The 20889-nt window shown below is 38.5% G+C and overlaps 1 protein-coding gene across 1 annotated transcript in view; it reads left to right on the forward strand.

Moving 5' to 3' along the window:
• LOC307158952 (tripartite motif-containing protein 16-like) overlaps nucleotides 1-16777 on the forward strand; it is a gene marked incomplete at its 3' end in the record, with an annotated part of 51972 nt that extends 35195 nt beyond the window's left edge. The window contains exons 2-6 of the mRNA XM_079871980.1: nucleotides 4631-4726; nucleotides 4812-5045; nucleotides 5525-5684; nucleotides 15980-16027; nucleotides 16254-16777. Coding sequence (XP_079728106.1) covers nucleotides 4631-4726; nucleotides 4812-5045; nucleotides 5525-5684; nucleotides 15980-16027; nucleotides 16254-16777 — 1062 coding nt within the window. The remainder of the gene's footprint in view (nucleotides 1-4630; nucleotides 4727-4811; nucleotides 5046-5524; nucleotides 5685-15979; nucleotides 16028-16253) is intronic.
• Nucleotides 16778-20889: the final 4112 nt, after the last annotated feature.

Genomic DNA, 20889 nt, shown 5'->3' on the forward strand with positions numbered 1-20889 from the left:
GCGCAGGCGCCTCCATGATTATATTGTCAGTTATATTTGCTTCTTATTTATTAAATACAGGCAATTGGTTGATGAAAAATTGATTAAAATTAAGATTCAATTTATACAAAATGAAATTCACTTTAAAGAAAGGTTTTCTACAAAACAAAACTTAATGAAGTGGTCAAAATCATGTCTGACCCACTCCATGTCTTATATTGCGCATCCTATCTTCACTCGTGTTGTTCACTTTTCACAAATCAACATAAATGAAAAAAAAAAATTACCTTATAATATTTTAACAAATATGAAACTAAATGCGCTTATTTAATGGCTACAACAGGCATAGTAGGCCTACAGACTCTCTATTTGTACAAATTGATGCACATTCATTTAATTCTGAATTTTGCACACAAAGGTTGAAAGGCATTTGTTCAAATTAAGTTCACGGATAATTGTGCGTGCATTTATTAATCATTATGTTACTAAAATCATAACAAAGTAGGCTATGCTATTTACAAAAAATCAGATGAGCCCAGAATATAGGCTACACGTTAAGCATTTTCCTCCCATAGAAAACCTTCCGTAGAAGTTGTGTGTGTGTGCTTGCCGTTATTTCACATTGCCACACAGGCATTCATGCGTGTGCTTGCGTGTGTGTGTGTGTGTGTGTGTGTAAACTGGATCTACACAAAATAATAGCTTTTTACTTTTATCTGGGCTTTCAACAAAAGGATATTCTACAGGTCTACCAACATGGCATTAGGCTATAGGACGTTATAAAATATACTGTCAGACTGGACCAAGATATCCAGCTTTATGAATGAATGAATGAATGCATGAATGAGGCATTATTATAGCGCTTTCATATGTCTACTGTAGGCCTACACTTAAAAGGGCTTTACAATCATTTCAGGGAATCTCTCCTCAACCACCAGTGGTTATTATATTTGAGGAAATCACGGGATGCGGCCAAATTATTGGATACAGAATGATGCACTTAAAATGTATCCAGAACGTACGGTGCCTATTATAGACAGCAGTTCGACTTCACAAGCGCATTTCTTTACACACACACACACACACACACTGTGTCTTTAATCTCGAAACATTTCGACTTTAATCTCGAAACATTTCGACTTTAATCTCAAAACATTTAGACTTTAATCTCGAAATATTTCGACTTTAATCTCGAAATATTTCGACTTTAATCTCGAAATGATAGCATTTTTTTTTTTTTACTTTTTTACGTAAATTTTTTATTTTATTTTTTATGTTGCGGTTCAGGGCTTCCGTATTATCCTCTTCCGTATATTAATGAAATGAAATGCCATTTAAGTGCACTTAAAGAGAGTAAATGTTAATGACTGTTTCACTTAATAAATACACTTTTTGATGTCAAATTAAATGTTTTACTTTAAAGTACCTTTTAATAATTATTTTTTTATATATAATATAATAATTAATAATAATTTCAATGTGACTCTTTTGCTCCATGCTTTAAAGAAGTGCACTTATTTTGATGTGTTAACATACTAAAGCACACTTGATTACAACTGTAGTGTGTTATTTAATATATTTAACCCTTAGGGGTCCAACCTGTTTGTGCTGAGTGACATTTGTGCTTTTTTCAGTTGCTCATAAACATATTAATGGCAAAGGTGTCATTACACTCTATTCAGCACAAACAGGGCCGTGTTCACATTAGCAGATAATGAGTTGCCATGAGAATGACTGACATCTCTCTCTTTTCATACAGATTACATAAACACAGAATGTTTGTTTTCGTTTTGAATTAGATAATTTAAAAAGTAGACACTTAAATGTTTATAAAGATATTGCTCATGTCTGTGTGACTAGTATTCGCTGAGTGTTGTTTAAGTTTAGAGACGTGCTGCAGAAAAAAAGTTCACGGAGACAGAGAGGCAGAAATCATACCATTTATTTTCTTTATTTTACAAAAACACAATGTTTGTTTCAATTGTAAGTTAACACATAAAAAAGTAGACATTTCACAATTAATGTTTTCATATTTCTTATGCCTGCATGACCATAAATGACGGAGTATTGTAAGTCTATTTTGCTGATATGTGAAGAGAATCCAGCAAAACACGCCGGCGTGTTTGTCGACCCCAGAGGTTTAAAGTTAATATATTTTTAATGTACAACTTCATTATTACAGTATATTTTAGTCGGTACATATGAGAGTACACTTTAACTATATTTTAAAAACAATAGAAGTAATTACAGTGGGGCAAAAAAGTATTTAGTCAGCCACCAATTGTGCAAGTTCTCCCACTTAAAAAGATGAGAGAGGCCTGTATTTTTCATCATAGGTATACCTCAACTATGAGAGACGAAATGAGAAAAAAAAATCCAGAAAATCATATTGTCTGATTTTTAAAGAATTTATTTGCAAATTATGGTGGAAAATAAGTATTTGATCAATAACAAAAGTTCATCTCAATACTTTGTTATATAGTATACCATTTGTTGGCAATGACAGAGGTGAAACGTTTTCTGTGAGTCTTCACAAGGTTTTCACACACTGTTGCTGGTATTTTGGCCCATTCCTCCATGCAGATCTCCTCTAGAGCAGTGATGTTTTGGGGCTGTCGCTGGGCAACAGATTTTCTATGGGGCTGAGATCTGGAGACTGGACACTCCAGGACCTTGAAATGCTTCTTACAAAGCCACTCCTTCGTTGCCCGGGCGGTCTGTTTGGGATCATTGTCATGCTGAAAGACCCAGCCACGTTTCATCTTCAATGCCCTTGCTGATGGAAGGAGGTTTTCACTCAAAATCTCACGATACATGGCCCCATTCATTCTTTCCTTTACACGGATCAGTCATCCTGGTCCCTTTGCAGAAAAAACAGCCTTAAAGCAAGATGTTTCCACCCCCATGCTTCACAGTAGGTATGGTGTTCTTTCTCCTCCAAACACGACGAGTTGAGTTTTTACCAAAAAGTTCTATTTTGGTTTCATCTGACCATATGACATTCTCCCAATCCTCTTCTGGATCATCCAAATGCTCTTTAGCAAACTTCAGACGGGCATGTACTGGCTTAAGCAGGGGGACACGTCTGGCACTGCAGGATTTGAGTCCCTGGCGGCGTAGTGTGTTACTGACGGTAGCCTTTGTTACTTTGGTCCCAGCTCTCTGCAGGTCATTCACTAGGTCCCCCCGTGTGGTTCTGGGACTTTTGCTCACTGTTCTTGTGATCATTTTGACCCCACGGGGTGAGATCTTGCGTGGAGCCCCAGATCGAGGGAGATTATGGGTCTTGTATGTCTTCCATTTTCTAATAATTGCTCCCACAGTTGATTTCTTCACACCAAGCTGCTTACCTATTGCAGATTCAGTCTTCCCAGCCTGGTGCAGGTCTACAATTTTGTTTCTGGTGTCCTTTGACAGCTCTTTGGTCTTGGCCGTAGTGGAGTTTGGAGTATGACTATTTGAGGTTGTGGACAGGTGTCTTTTATACTGATAACGAGTTCAAAAGGTGCCATTAATACAGGTAACAAGTGGAGGACAGAGGAGCCTCTTAAAGAAGAAGTTACAGGTCTGTGAGAGCCAGAAATCTTGCTTGTTTGTAGGTGACCAAATACTTATTTTACCAAGGAATTTACCAATTAATTCATTAAAAATCCTACAATGTGATTTTCTGAATTTTTTTTCCTCATTTTGTCTCTCATAGTTGAAGTGTACCTATGATGAAAATTACAGGCCTCTCTCATCTTTTTAAGTGGGAGTACTTGCACAATTGGTGGCTGACTAAATACTTTTTTGCCCCACTGTACATATGAAGAAGTACTTAGAAATCACTGTTAAGTTCATCAAATTGCTTTAAATATAAATTTAAACTATAATACATTTTCATTTAATGGCAATTAACACGCAACTACGTGTCTGGAAACATTACGTTCAGTTCACACTCAAGTATATTCTTTTTAAAGTATATTATTTACATGAACTTTTTTAAAGGAATGCTACTTTTAAAAGTACTTTTTTTAAAGGTGGTATCAGTGATTTCAGGCCCAACATTTTTTTTATCACATTCATCTAATCTTTCCTAACGATCCGCTAGCTGCCCACCCCATAAGCATGCCGTCAAAAAAACGCATCTCTGTAGGCAGCCTAGGCTCTGAGATCTGCTCACAAAAACAATTGGTTTCACCAACCACTCAAAACCAAAACAAATAGTGTTCCAACCAATCACCGACAGGGGGTGGGTGTTGTGAGGTTTTGTGCTCGTGCACGACTGCACGCGAAGTCGGAGCTGAAGAAGAAGCTGGCCCAAAACCTCACAACACCCTCCCCCTGTCGGTGATTGGTTGGAATCATTGACGGCATGCTTATGGGGCGGGCAGCTAGCGGATCGTTAGGGAAGATTAGATGAATGTGATAAAAAAATTTGGGGCCTGAAATCACTGATACCACCTTTAAAGGACCAATTTTGATTCACAAATCAAATCATTGATCAACTCATGTACGCAGAGCCCAAATCAAAGATGATGACGTCAATAACATCAAACTTCACTGATCTGTGGTTTGAACCTACAGTATAAACTTGCCATGCTAGATCTTTAACCCTTATTGTGTGATAGTAGTTTTATGTGTCATTCCCTGTCATTGGTTTGTCCTCCAGAAACAGCTGAAGGAGACGCAGATGAAGATCCGTCAGAGAATCCAGCAGAGACAGAAAGATCTTCATCAGCTGAGAGAGGCTGTGGAGTCTCATAAGGTGAGTCTGGAGAAGAAGAGAAGTGTGAGACGTCTCAGTTTGGACTCACTGAACTCACTGTGTGATTGTGATGTGTGTGTAACAGCGCTCTGCACACACAGCAGTGGAGGACAGTGAGAAGATCTTCACTGAGATCATCCGCTCCATTGAGAGAAGCCGCTCTGAGGCGACACAGCGGATCAGAGATCAGGAAAAGACTGCAGTGAGTCGAGCTGAAGGACGACTGGAGCGACTGGAGCAGGAGATCAATGATCTGAGGAGGAGAGACGCTGAGCTGGAGCAGCTTTCACACACACACCATCACATCCAGTTCCTGCAGGTAACAGAGATCTAGAAGAACTGGATCATAGTGGACTTGAGCAAGAGGCTCACAGAGAAACATTTCATGAGAGCAGAATGAGACTAACTTAAGCGGGGCAAACACTCTAAACACTCTAAAGCTCAGCTATTTGCATTTAATAAATAAATATTAAACTATTCCACATTCATTTAACTGCAAATAACATGCAATTAAGTTTCTGAAAACATTACAGCCAATCTGCACTTATATATTTTTAAAGTATATTATTTCTGTTACAAGTACGGTACTTTCTTTTTCACAAGGAGTGTAAGTGTGAAATACTAGAGTTTGTAGCATAAATGATGAATATGAGAAGAATGTGCTGATTGTGTGAAAGTGCTGGATTGAAGCGAGTCACTGAAGAGAAGTGAAGTCAACAAGAGCCGCTCAGATCTGATATAGTGCAGGTTATTGGCTGAAGTGTGGAGATGATGAGTTTTGATTTCTGTTTTCTGTAGAGTTTCCAGTCTCTCTCAGCACCTCCTGAATCTACAGACGAACCCGACGTTTCCTTCAGTTCTCTCTCCTCTTTTGATGGCGTGAGAGAATCTGTCCGTCAGCTGAGAGACAAACTGGACGATTTCTGCAAAGAGGAGCTCAAGAAGATCTCTGATAGAGGTAAAGTCCTGCGCCTCGATTATACAGACGTGCGCAGAAAGATCCGAAATCTGAACGTACAAAAGTTTCTGAAATGTTTCTATGATTTCTAAAACATAAGCACAAATAATTTTCCTAAACGCATCCCACTTTATAAATCACAGTTCATCTTTAATTCAAGTGCATCAACTCTACAAACATCCCTTGATGGTTTTGTAAGCTCGCGCTTGATCGGCCCAAAGTCCGGCGTCCGACCAGCGCGGAAGGTTATCACGTGTTCTGTCCTCACTCATGCAAAGTATTGGTTGGTTAAATTTGCAATACATTAATCATATATTTGCTCGTTATTTCATCTGACTCCATAAATGAAAGGTTTTAATAATATCTGTGCCTCACTAAAAGTGAGCGAATGTTTGACTATTCCTTTTAACCATTAAATGAACAATGTCAAAATCAGTTAGAATAAACATATGTAACAATTTAATATTTCAGATATCAGAGATCAATTCCACAATCAATTCAAATATCTAGAACATGGTTATACATTGGTTACACCAAATAATCTTACCCAGCTTGTATCAGAGAGAGAGAGAGAGAGAGAGAGAGAGAGAGAGAGATTTTTTTTATTTTTAATAACAAACTTTATTCAATCATGATATAAAAGAATAAATAACAATTTCAAATCCACACAAATTCAAAAAGTAACTCCTCCTCCACAACCGTACAAAAAACAGAATTGTAACACCACTGTAATTTGAAAGTTTCTATATCATTCATTGCTTTGTAATACTTAAACTCCACAACAATTCTTGACTTAATAAAAGCTTTAAATAAGGCTGTAATCTCCTGACCACCACTATTTTCTATTCTGTTCTTCCTTGTTTTATAAATTGCGAGCTTTGCCTGTCCAAACAGAAAATTAAGCAGCTGCCATTTAATCTTTTGCTTTTGATTGTATCCTGCCCCTACAATAAAAACATCTGGAGTAAACTTTTCCCCACATTTACCACATAACAAATCCAACAAATTAAAAAGCGTTTGAAGTCTTTTACACTCCAAATAACAGTGAAAAATAGTTTCTCTAGATCCACAAAACACACATTTATCATCAGTATCTGGATTAATGACTGAAACAAAAGCGTTAACAGCCACAGCCCCATGTAATATTCGCCATTGTAAGTCACCAGATCGTTTGGTCAATGGTGGTTTGTACAGCACTCTCCACACAGGTTTCATGTCCTCTTTCAACCCAAGCTTATCCCTCCACACTGTATCAACCCTCCCATTTAGTGTTCCTTTATTAAAAACTTTTACAAAGCATTTATACATCACTTTCCCTCTGACTTCATTCAGATATAAATCTTTCAGTCCGTTGAGATCCAACAAAGGACCTGACATTTCTTTTAAGTCTGGTGTAATCCCAAGTTTTGGAAAAGGGTCTCTTATGTCCAGAGTCACTGTTCCATTCTTAAAATCCTTTATTAAAGTCAATTCCTCCTTTGTCAGTCTTGTTTTCCACATATCCATTATGGTTAGCATGTGGCGCATTGACCTCTGACCCAACAGAGTAGCTACTGCATTTATATCACTCATCTCAGGTCCAGCCACATTAACTATGTGCCTCAATGCCACAGTTTTAGAAGCACACAGTATCTGGGTAAGTCCCAGAACATTCTCACCCGCAATATCCATGCGAGCTCCTCTGATTAGAGGTTCTTCAAGTAACCAGAACAAAGAATTGGTCTCCTCCAGTCTGCAAACATTTAAAAGTCCCCATACTTTGAAAAGTTCACAATAAAATCGAGGCACTCCAGCAAAACGTAGTTGCTTAGCATCCATTAGAAACAGCGCAGCATCCAGTCCAAGTCCGTCTACTGTGTGCAAAATCGTTTTTGCCATCTTCCTCCACACAAGCTCAACAGGGCCAGTCAGAAATTTCTGAATAAACTGCAGACGAAAAGTAGCATGTCTGCTCGGTAAGTGCACCAAGCCTTGTCCTCCCTCTTCTTTCGGAAGAAAGAGCACACTTTGGGGAACCCAGTGCAAACAATCCCAAAAAAAATTCACTAGGATTACCTGTAATCGGGACAGTAGTCCAACAGGTGGATCCACACAAGATAACCTATGCCACAATGTAGAGGCAACCAAGTTGTTGATTATTAAAACTCTCCCTCTAAATGACAATTGTGAGTGAATCCATTTCCATTTTTTCAATTTTCCTTCTATTTTTTCAATCACCCCTTCCCAGTTCTTTTGTTGGGTGTTTAAATCCCCAAGATGTACTCCTAGATATTTTAACCCTTCTTTCTTCCAACTCATCCCACCAGGTAGTTTTGGCATCCCTTCCTCCCATTTCCCAACAGCCAGTGCTTCACTCTTCTCCCAATTAATTTTTGCAGCTGAAATTATTCCAAAATCATTAACAACAGAAACCAGCTGATTAATGTCTTGTTGCCCATTTACCAAAACCATAACATCATCGGCATAAGCTGAAATTTGATGTTGTATATCATGATTCAATGTTAAACCTTTAATCCTATCTCTTAATTTATTCAGCATTGGTTCAATAGCTAAGGAGTAAAGCATACCAGACAGAGCACAACCTTGTCTGATTCCTCTACTAGCTTTAAACGGAGCACTCAAACCACCATTGACCTTCAGTAAACTCTGTGTCCTGGTACAACACTTTAATCATATCAACAAAAACAGAACTAAAACCAAAAGCTTCTAGGGTGTCCCATAAATACTGATGTTCAACTCTATCGAAAGCCTTCTCTTGGTCAATAGAGATAAACCCCAAATTTACCCCTAAAAGACTCGAAACACTTAAAATATCCCGTATGAGACAGACATTATCTGTGATTGACCTACCCGGCACACAATATGTCTGATCAAAATGAATGACCTGCCCCATCACTTTTCTCAGTCTATTAGCCAGAGTCTTAGAAAGGACTTTGAGATCAGAACAAAGCAAACTCACAGGTCTCCAGTTTTTAATCTCCTGCAAATCACCCTTTTTGGGTAGCAATGTGATCACTGCTCTCCTACAGCTCAGGGGCAAAAAGCCATCAGCCAAGCTTTCATTCAGGACAGCCAGCAGGTCCTCGCCCAGCACAGCCCAAAACTCTTTATAAAACTCAGCTGGGAGTCCATCCATCCCAGGAGCTTTTCCACTCTCCATGCCCTTGAGAGCGTTCAGAAGCTCCTCTTCTGAAAGAGGCCTCTCCAGCTCTGCCTTTGAGTCCTCCAAGACATTTGGCAGACCTTCATAGAAGCAAGCAGACAACTCCTCATCCTTTCTATATTCACTACTATACAATTTTTCATAGAACTGTACAGCTCGTTTTCTAATTTCAGATGTCTTTGTCAATTCCTGCCCATTTTCAGAGCGTAAGGAGTGAATATAACGACTCTGACCGTTCTTTTTTTCAAGACTAAAGAAAAACTTAGATGGGGCATCCATTTGTGTTAAGTTTTGAAAGCGAGATCGGACCAAAGCCCCCTTTGCTTTAATGCCGAGCAAATCTGACAGAAGAGATGTCTTAGTTTTAAGTGTCTCGATATGTCTTCCCTCCCCAGTGATCTCTGCTAACCCTTGTGCCTCCATTATTTCAGATTCAAGTTTTTTCATTGATCTAGTGATGTCCCGAGAGACACTGAAAGTATACTGTTGACAAAGTACTTTCACTTCAACCTTTCCACAGTCCCACCACTGACGTAAATTTACAAAGCATGGTTTTCTTAATTTAAAATCATTCCAAAAAGAAACAAAAACACCTCTAAAATTCACATCACTTAACAGGGAAGTGTTAAAATGCCAATATGCACTCTTTGGCTTCACATTTGTTATAAACACATTACATGTGACTAAACAATGATCAGAAAAACCAGTTGGTGTAATAAAACAACTTTTCACAACATTAAACTGATGCTTGAAACAATAAAACCTATCCAATCTGGCTAAAGAAATGAAATTCTCTCTATTATGCAACCACGTGTATTGTCTTACATTATTATTTAGATCCCTCCATAGATCACATAAACTATGAGTCTCAATCAGTTCATTTAAAGCACGACTTGAAGCAGCATGAGGTTCCATATGATTCCGATCTAGACTATAATTCCCTGTACAATTAAAGTCCCCGCCCAAAAACAGAAAATCATCAGAACTACAATTCTGTAGAATTGTATTTACATTTTTGAGAAAGAGTACTCTTTCATTACCATTTGTTGGTGCATAAACATTAATAAAAACAGCCTTGAATTTTTCAAACTGAGCCCTTAAAAATATTAGTCTGCCAGGTATCACATGTTTAACCTCACATGAGATAGGTGAGAAATTCTTAGCAAAAAGGACAGCCACCCCTCCTCTAGTAGAACTCATGTGAGTAAGAAACACTTCACCCTCCCACTCTTTTTTCCAGTCAATTTCATTAATACAGTCACTGTGTGTTTCTTGGACAAATGTTACATCAATATTCTTTTGTTGGATAAGCTCAAACAGCATTGCTCTTTTATGTATATCTCGGGCTCCATTCACATTAAGAGAGCTCACCCTCATCACACTCATTAAAATAAATAGTATGAGGGGACATAAACCAAACAAAAACATGGGAAAACAGCGATTATGTGGTTTCGAAGCCATCTTCAGTTTGTACTTCTAATTTCAGTTTGGAAACAAGTTTCTTTAATCTGTATATTTCTTGAACTGTAAACTGTTCCCCTCCTTCATTTCTCATTAGCATTGTCACTGAGTTAATAAACATTCTGCGGTCAGCAAAAAAATCCTCAAACTGGACATTTTTCACATTTTTCGTTCTTTGCAGGAATGATTTTATTTTGTCAAAGTTGTAATCACTGCGTCGACTTCGTCCTGTCCTACTGTCCACTACTTCACCATCAGAATCATCAATCACACTGCCTTCAGTATCAAGTTTATCAGACTCTGTTTTTGTTTGTCTGCTCATTTTTGCCATTTCCGGACTCTTCCTATTTCTCTTTCTCTTAGTATTGGGTATTTTGAAAAGTGTTTCATCACAAGCAATGTCTGTCACCATCTCTTCCTCCTCCACAATACACTCAGCCAAATTAACAACATCAGTAGACACTGTAACCAGTTTTTTCTCAACATTTTCTGTATTTCCCCCCGCAACAACAATAGACACTGCATCAGTTTCCTTCTCCCCACTTTCCGTATTTCGCCCCGCGGCATTACTGCCATCATCATCTTCTTCACTAACAGAATCCTCCGTCACCATCGCGCTACTGTTATCGCGCGCGGTATCTCCGCTCGGCCCCGGCTCCGGCTCTGGCTCTGGGTCTAACTCATCTGCTCTCTCAGGACACGCACGCCTAACGTGCCCTGTTCGCCCACAGCCAAAACACTTCATAGTATCAGATGATACAAACACAACGTAATCAAAGCCGTCAATTTTGAATTTAAACGACACATTCAGTTCATCCAAATCACTCTTTAGGATCATATGTAGTTGCCGTCTAAAACACACAACATGCTTAAGCAAAGGCGATTTACACCCTAATGGGATCCTTTTCATTTGTGAGACAACTTTTCCATGCCTAGACAATTCATTAATCAATAGCTCATCTTTAATGAAAGGTGGTACATTCGATAATGTTATCTTTCTTGCAGGCTGAACCAGCGGTATTACTGGAGTAAAAGTGTCCTGAATTACTACTCCGGTCTGCACTACACTGTTTACGTTCTCAATGGTATCAAGGAAGATAACCACAGCACTGTTCATTCGAGAAGCAGATATTATGCTATTAAAACCAACAGCGTTACCCACAGCCAAACTACAATCCTCCACAGAGCAGTTCATCACAGGCGCGAGTTTTATCCCGTGCCTGCGTGAAAGCTGCTCAAACTTTGTTTGGCTTGGACCCGCCATTGCTAACCAGCAAAGCGCTGGTTAACAACGTTCCTCAAACCCCCTACTCCTTAAACTTTCTTTGTATTCTTTTCAAACAATTTTTAAACCAAAAACCCCAAAACAGGGACAGTGTAAAAAGAAAGAAAGAAAGAATAGACTCACTCGCACCGCAACACTCTCAGGCACACACGCTGACTCCGCCCACTCACTCACAGCATCCGCTCAGAGAGAGAGAGAGAGAGAGAGAGAGAGAGAGAGAGACACCACCTACTACACCTACTTTTCTCTAAACTTCTATAAACCTCATTACCTTTTATTTTATCTATCTGGATATGAGATATCTGTACCACTCACTTTGAGACATTTCAAATGACACCAAAAACATAACAGTCAATGATAAACATTCACATTAAACCATGTTCTTGTGTGAGTTTTTAGTGTGAGGTTGTATGGGGGAGGTCAAATGGTAATTAGCCAGCAGGGCCCTTTTGTCTCATTAGACCAGGCCTCAACCAGTATTTCCAGTCTTACAGATTTCCCTCCTTGATCCCGTGGGTCACATTCTGATGAACACTTACGGGGTCACAGTAAGACGTTTGTTATAATCCTTGAAGATGTAGCACAAAAATTGTCTTTGCAATGTTGGCATCTGTAGACGCTCAGTGGGCTGTGTTCACCTGCAGAACACCTGTTCTCACCAGGTGTATAGCTTGAGTCCAGCAGGTGGATGAATGCGTTCAGGTTCTCTTCCTGTAATCCTGTGACGTGAGCAAAGTTCATAGAGTCAATCTGGACCTTTTGTGACTTGTTCAGTTGACGTGTCATTCCTTCATGGAGAAACTTCCGCTTCCCTGGCACCTTCTCCACGATGATGATCTGTCCCTTCTTGACCAACCCTGTCACCTCCAGCGGTACGGTGGCCTGGGCAGACCTCAGTGGATGAAGGGGTTCTCCTTTGATCCACACTGCTTTGTGTGAGACACCTGAAAAGCATCTTAAATGTCCGCTTCACGATTGAGCACATATGAACTTACAGTCGTAAGGAAATGCATAGGAACGCATAATGCAATAAAGCAAAATCATGTCATGTTCAATGTAAAATACCATGTAATTACCACGCCAATAGTACTCCTATAGAGGGTCAAGGAAGGACAAAGGAAGATCTTACAAGCTCTTACCCTGTTTCTAGAAACATTTAAATAAATGGCATTCTAACAAAACAATCAGTGCTGGGTTAAAACAACATTTCATGAAGAGTGTCAGCAAACTTTTGGTGTAACCAAAAATAGAGATTCAATTGAATTGATGTCCAAAAACATTGTTGCAAGTAAAGTGGACAATATACAGATATGCAGAAATCAGAATAAGTTTCAGAAATGTTTTTCTGAACTACTCAAAGGAAAGCAGAAATCAAAATAAGTTTCAGAAATTAAAATCAAAATAAGTTTCTGAAATGTTTTTCTGAATTACTCAAAGGAAAGCAGAAATCAAAATAAGTTTCAGAAATGAAAATCAAAATAAGTTTCAGAAATGCAGCAAGAGGTCGGTGTAAACCAAATAATCAAATAAATGGTAGGATCAATGGTTTTGTGTGTTTGTGTGAGAGTGTTTTTTTAGAATGTCAGAGTGTGTTTTTGTCTGTGATAGAGTGTGTGTGTTTGTGTGTGTGTGTTTATCTGTGTCTGTGACAGAGAGTGTTTGTGTGTGTGTGTGTGTGTGTGTGTGTGTGTGTGTGTGTGTGTGTGTGTGTGTGTGTGTGTGTGTGTTGATCTGGCTAAGTCACAGTCGATGACAGAGTTGAATTGTAAATTTTGTAATTGATTGAAGCGCTCACACTTCAGATTTATCCATTTTAATTATGTTTCTGTTATTAGTAGGTATGTTGAGAAATCAGGGGCCCTCTGATTTTCCAACTCCCACCAACAATCATAGAGTTTGAAATGTAATGGCAGGTCTGCCTTAGAATTTGCCTTGATTTGTGACTGTAGCCATTCAGTTGTCCATGTGTGTTACATTAGTTGGCAGTTTGTTGTGAATAGCGTATGCTATTCTCTGTGTCTCTGTTAGACCACGGTCATGAGATCAGCTCCATCCTGTGTGTGTGAAGCTATCTGGATCTGTTAGTGTGAAGATGAAACATATTCGTATGACGTGTAGGGGTATAGTGATGGAGGTGTGTGTTCAGTGTTCATGTCTAGGAGATGGGTGGAATCTAATCTATAACAATTGTGTTGCAAATTTCGATCCAGTTGTAAACTGGGAGGCCATATTTATGCAGTAATGTAATAGTGTGACGTGTGAAAAGGCCTTTTGTAATGTCTTTTCACCCATCTCCCGGTTATGTTCTAACAATTCCACTGTCCTGGATTTGCTCCAGGTGGGCTCCTGCCCCTCCTGGCATCCGTCTTCCGAGGAATTTGCAGAAGTAAGCCTGAGACAGAAAACAGGAGAGCGAACCACAGACAATTCCAATATTTCAAAAACATTAAATTCAGACGTGTGGAATTCTTTCACTTATTCCATTATCATGTCAGTTGCAATTTTTATTCCAGATGTCACATGAAACCGAGTTTCATTGACCAAGTCTGAATTGTTGCTGTTGTTTCAGTGTGTTGTGACACCTGACGCTGCTTTTTCAGTTCAGCCTTCAGTCCGCTGCATGTGCAATGCTCATTGCTTTCTCTCATTACAGCCAGATCTGTGGGTTGTCTGGTTAGCATTTGCTGTTTATGGTGTCATTCATACATTTTAGTTAGTGTAGATATTTTTAGACCTGCAAAAAAACTGTGGTACTTCTGTCTGCTGTTTATCATTTCACACCCTCCTCGTAAATTTACTTCTCTGATTAGATTACATTTTAGTTGTTGCACAATTTGGTTTGCTATTCCCTGTGCCACAATTCTAGCCGTGTTTTCTAACGGTGAAAAATCAAGGCATACCCCTCCCCTTTTTTGGCACTGGGTAGCACACAAATGAAATTCTGTTTTAGAAATTCAATTTTAATGACGAAAGTCACACTTCTCCAATTATTGTCCTGCTCAGCGAGTGTAATATAATGTTATTCTTTAACAATACAAGTCAAAATATATTGTTTTCGGTCTCTGAAGAGTCTCCGGAACAACTTAACGCATGGTCAAATCTCTACTTGTTCTCATGTCAATACATTTGCATATGAAAAGGCTTTTTGGCTCAGGGCTGATATGATGTACATTCGCTGTTACTCTTTTCTCTTTGCTAGGTTTCAAATACCTTTTCTTCTCATTTAGTCTTTTTAAATGGCCATTTAACGTTTGATTATTCTATTTACTCTTTAATTTATATTTTACCCGCTTAGATCAGGAAACGATATCGCTTCGAGTTCCTTACCCAGGTCTCGATATCAGATAAAACAGCGCTGACATGGAAACCAGGAGAAACACTTATAGAAGGCTTTCAGTCCATTTAATGTAGTAACTGTAACCATAATGTGACAGAAATAGTCAAACGCTTACAAGTACTTACTGTTACTCATCTTTTTCCAGCACTTCAAAACTATCATATATAAATGTTATTTTTAATGTGATGACCAACACATTTTTTGTTCATCCTTCAAAAATTGTCTTATTTAAACACTTATTTAAAAATAATAAAATAAATAAATTACCATTGTAAACAGTAGGATGCTTATTGGCTATTTTCACTCCCTAATATATTTTTTTTTTCACTCGGTTTGCTTTTTAATTAATATTAAGACATTATGAATGATAATAATTAAAGTTAATTTCATCTACACCCTAAATTAAGGTTAGTGCTTTATTGTCAGCCCCAGTGCTACCAGATATTTTTTTGTAGAACTCAGTGGCTCCGGTGCCGCTGCCCTCAGATGTTAGTCTGGTGCCTGTGAACTTAAAATAAAACTGCACATTGTAATATCTGTACGTGTAAAGTCTATTTATTATTAAATAATTTGTCAGTAATACAGTTATTTTGGGGGAAATTTGAATAATTGCATTGCAAGCTGATTTAAGGTGTACCCCTAAATTTTCTGCTTGCGCTCCTAAAATTTTCAGTCAGGGGCTACAGCGCTCCTAGTAAAAAATGTTAGTCTGGAGCCCTGTCTTGTGTGAGTTCTTAGTGTGAGGTTGTATGGGGGAGGTCAAATGGTAATTAGCCAGCAGGGCCCTTTTGTCTCATTAGACCAGGCCTCAACCAGTATTTTCCAGTCTTAGAGTTTAGAAGTAATAAATACTTATGTATATATTGAAATTGAAATCCATTGAAATTTAGGATTGAATCCGATACGTGTGTCATGAGGCATCTGGAGATTCTTCTGTTCTCAGAAATGAGTCCTGCATCATCTAATATCAGATTAGAAACTTCTTAGAAATGAATGTATTTTATCTTGTCATTTCTCTTCACACTGTTCATGTCTGTTTATTTCCACAGTCACATTCACCAACATGAATCCCAAGACCAGGAACGACTTCCTACAATGTAAGTCACTGAGAAACAAGCAGAAAAACTCACTGAATGTGTTCATGTTCTTCCTGTAGAAGGAGAAATAAACATGATAGAAGAGTTTATAATTGATCATGTAAATGATGATTTGCACAGGATATCTGATCAGCTGTACTGAGACACTGATGATACATTGTTCAGATACATTAAAAGATCAGACAGATTCATAATTCCTGATTTTGGTGTGTTTTCTCTCCATCAGATTCCCATCAGCTGACTCTGGATCTGAACACAGTGAATGAAGACCTCAGTCTGTCTGAGAGGAACAGAGTGATTACTTACACTAACACACAACAGTCGTATCCTGATCATCCAGACAGATTTGATTATTGGCGTCAGGTGTTGTGTAGAGAGAGTGTGTGTGGACGCTGTTACTGGGAGATTGAGTGGAGTGGAGATAATGGTGTGTATATATCAGTGTCATATAAGAGCATCAGCAGGAAGGGATCGGATTATGAGTGTGTGTTTGGAGGTAATGATCAGTCCTGGAGTTTGTTCTGCTCTTCCTCCAGTTACACATTCTGGCACAATAAGATACGCACTGATCTCCCTGTAAAGTCCATCAGCAGAAGAATAGGAGTGTATGTGGATCACAGTGCAGGAACTCTGTCCTTCTACAGCGTCTCTGACACAATGAGCCTCATCCACACAGTCCAGACCACATTCACTCAGATGCTCTACCCTGGGTTTAGGGTTTGTTCTGGATCATCAGTGAAACTGTGTTGATGTTTCAGAATAGACTAGAGAGATTTTACCCAGAATACTTTGAGCTGATAAATCAGTAACAGTGAGATGTTACAGAGACTCTTATTTTAATCTTTATTAATATAGCTGAACTTCTGCTACTGAAATAACACATCAGAATAAATGTGTACATTAGTTTTTTTTCAACTGCTAACAAGCATCGGTCGATACTGAAGCCTCATCTTCAAAACTCTTCACACATTCAGTGAAACAGAAGTCTATGCCAAACTGGGAATATTTTTTTCATTGCTTTCACACAAAATGCATTCAATGACCACATTTCCCAAAATCTATGAACACTTTTGTCATTCATATTTCACCATCTGCAAAACACTATATATTTGCAGAAGATTTTTCCAATGCTAACACACTGCTTTCAAAACTGATAAAAGCTCATTCAAATCAGAATTATGGCAAACTGTGCATTTCTGCAGGTATTATATTGAAATTTAAAATATTAGCAGAATATTTACAATAAAATTAAATAATTATTACAAACAGAACTAATTGCAATTTCAGTCCTATTTTTAGTCTGGATCATGGAAACTTGGATCAAGGCGACACATTGGTGAGGAAAGAAGAGTGGCAGAGAGAGGGAGGACTAGAATCCTCACTGTACTGTACATCCATACATTCATCCAACTATTCCATACATTTTCCAGAAGTGAAGCTTGTCCTGTAGGGTCGTGGGGGAGTTTTTCCCAGCGTCTCGGGTCATAGGCAGGAAAACACCCTGGACAGAATGGCCGGTCCATAACTGGATGAGACACACACATTCATATTCACACACACAAACACACACCTGTGGGCAAACTTACAGTCTCCTCTTCACCTGTCCTGTATGTCTTTGGTTTGTGTGGGAATCCCAGAGGAAACCAACGTCAACACGGAGAGAACATACAAACTCCACACAGAAAGGCCTCCGGACACAGCTGGACTGCAATACTGCACATACGCCATTATACTTGACAAGTTTTTTTATTATTATTATTGTTTCAGGATTTTGTTGTTGTTGTTGTTTCAGCTTCTTACAGTTTTTTTTTTTCAATTGCTAACATCTTTTTGTCCAATCTGTAGTCACATTTTCAAAACTCTAAACACAATTAGCACAACATCTGTCTGTTGTGACCATACCATTAACACAATTAAAGTTGTTTTCACACAAAATGCAGTCAATTAACACGTTTCTAGAATGCAGAAACAACATACTGTTAGGGGTTAAAGGAGAACTCCGGTCAATTTTAACATTGAGCTCATTTTTTTGTACATTTGGAGTGCTGTCAATACAGAGAACAACGACAAAAATCGGTGTTGCCTACACCGAGTTATTCTATTTTTAAAATTTGCACCCTGTTGACTTCAGTGGGGCAAGTTTTAAACCTGCTTTTAGCCTCTTAACATCCTTGATGTGTCATTACAAGTGCACAGAAAATGTTAGTGATTCCTCCAGAGTGAACACGAGTGAATCTGACTGCAGTAGATGTGAAAGATATGTATAAAAATGATGGTATTTAAGCCAGCGCAAATACCTGTGTTTACATCCTGTTTTCGGTTGAAGTCCAAAGTAGTAGATTGCCGAGTTAACGCGCGTGATCATAGGTAACTAAACCTATGCGCGTGAACTCGGCAATCACCATTGAAGTCAACAGGGTGCAAATTTTAAAAAGAGGATAACACGGTGTAGGCAACACCGATTTTTGTCGTTGTTCTCTGTATTGACAGCACTCCAAATGTACAAAAAAATGAGCTCAATGTTAAAATTGACCGGAGTTCTCCTTTAACAGTTTAGGACCCAAGGACCAGATGTTTGAAAGAAGACCAGGAGTCAGAATTATTAAAAAAAATTGAAGAAAAGTTTTACTGAAGGTAGTTTGCAGTTTCATCAGCAGAAGTCAGCTTCAAGACTCACACAGGAGTTCCAACATAGGCCGCCCCGCTTACAGTTACAAAGATCACAGCAGTTATACCATTTCCAAGGTCTAAGCTACGTCATTGCTTACAGGTTGAATGATTCTCATTGGCCAAGAAATTGATAAACGTAGTAATTTTCCACACATATACATATAGACTGAAGCTCCATTGATTATGTAGCTGTAGGATTATCCGTGAACAGTCCATTTCATTAAATGAACCCAACACCGCATTCCACAGTTCGGAACGATTCCCCATCGAACCATTAGTAGTAAGTCATAAAACACAGTCATGGTGCCGAGATGGCTAAAGGAGATGTCACCCCCCTTTCCCTTTTTGTGCCTGACTAATCTCATACCAGCGATGCCAGGACAGCAGGAAAAGATTTCTCTTTGTTCCCCAAACTTAAGACCAAATGGCCAAGAAACCCTGTGGTGACCCCAATGCATAAATCCACAGCCTTATCAGGAAACGAAGGATGCTAAGGCATCCCCATGGCCCGGAATCCCCACAAACCCAACCAGGGACACCTCCTTTCTGCAGCTGTAAATTCCAGAGACTTTTGTCTCCAAAACCAATAGACTGAAATTAACCCACTTGTGGTTTAATACAAACAACGGTCTCAAAACTGCTTCCAATAAGCTGAATTGATCACCAGTATTTACCTCACATATATCTTAAGTATCATGTATGTTCTACATAACCTGTGGAGTTCTTTCTGTGTGTTTAACTTTTATTACAGCCTATTTGTAGGGAAGTTGCCTCATACATGTGTATCCTCTGTATTATGTATGCTCTATATTACTCAAGTTAATTTTGTGTTAAACACTTATCTAAATCCTATGGAGCTAGAATTGTGTCTTTATTACATGCGAGAAAATAAATGATCTGAGAGAAAAAAAAAAAAAAAGTTTGAGAGAAAAAGTTATCACACTGATCCAGGCCTGATAGCGCTCCGGCGCCACGCCGGACTTCCGGCGTACAGACTTGTCTGCGAAAAAAAAACAGGTTCGCGTTCGCGTGATCTGACAATTATCCCAAGATCTGAGAGGCGCTTTCACTAAACCACACCAGCAAGCCGGGGCTTGTCTTTTGTACGCTCAAGTTCATTCAAATGTAGGTGCGCGGTAAGCGCGCTCATAATTGAAGCGACGCGCTCGTTTTTTTCCAGGCGTTTTTCGGCGGTGGAAATCCATTAGCCCCTAAAACTTTTTTGTCGTTGTGGAGAGCGCAGAGCATGGTTGCATAGCAACGACAGACGCCACGGGAAAATCAGACCTAATTTTACTATTAATAATAAAAGATAAGCGAAAGTGCATTGTATATGTCAGTAATATATCTTTTTTTTTTTTGACTCATTCTTTTTATAAAAAACTTTTTTGTCAAAACTTTATTTGAACTTGTACATGTTAGTATATAACATGTTGCAAGACACTTAAAATCTGGCTATCATTTTTAATGGTATTATTTTAATGTTTATGTAAACAAAAAGTGCATATTGATGCTTTATTTGTTATTTGCTGGTTTTTGACATAAAACTTGGTGAATTGATTTCATTGTGTAGTATTAGTACTTTTTAAACAGGATTCTGTGATAATCATGATCATTTTTGTCACTATAATCATGAAATGAAATTTTCATGCCATTTTATCTCTAGTTATGATCAACTAAAATCAACTAATTATGTGTTTTTTACAGTATAATATGCAAAGTACAATTTTCTCTAAAAAAAATATATCTGATTCTGTTCTTTTCTCTGACGCGTTGTTGGGTGTGGAACGTTACTAATGTGATTGCTTTATCTGTAAATTAAATTAATGCTTTTTCAATTACTGAATTCATGTAAATAAAATTAATTCTTTGATTTGAAGATTGTTTGGCAATACGTTGTGTAAGTCTTAAATTTCAATCTTTATGGTCTTAAAATGTCTTAAAAAGGACTTAAATTTGACTTACTGAAACCTGCTACTGTAATATAGGCTTGTATTGGGTTTGTTCATTTCATGTCTGAATGATGTCCATTTATATCCACAAAAGTCACCAGAATCTATCATTTAAGGGACTATTTATCAAAATGTTCTCCTAGGGGAGCACACCCCTGGATCCCGCTTGACAATTATGTTGATCAGGGCATATATCTTGGCTTAGGGGCCCGCTTACCTCCCAGGGAAAAAAGTTCAGGC

Source organism: Squalius cephalus, assembly GCF_949319135.1.
Source record: "Squalius cephalus genome assembly, chromosome: 1".
In the NCBI taxonomy this organism is placed as follows: domain Eukaryota; kingdom Metazoa; phylum Chordata; class Actinopteri; order Cypriniformes; family Leuciscidae; genus Squalius; species Squalius cephalus.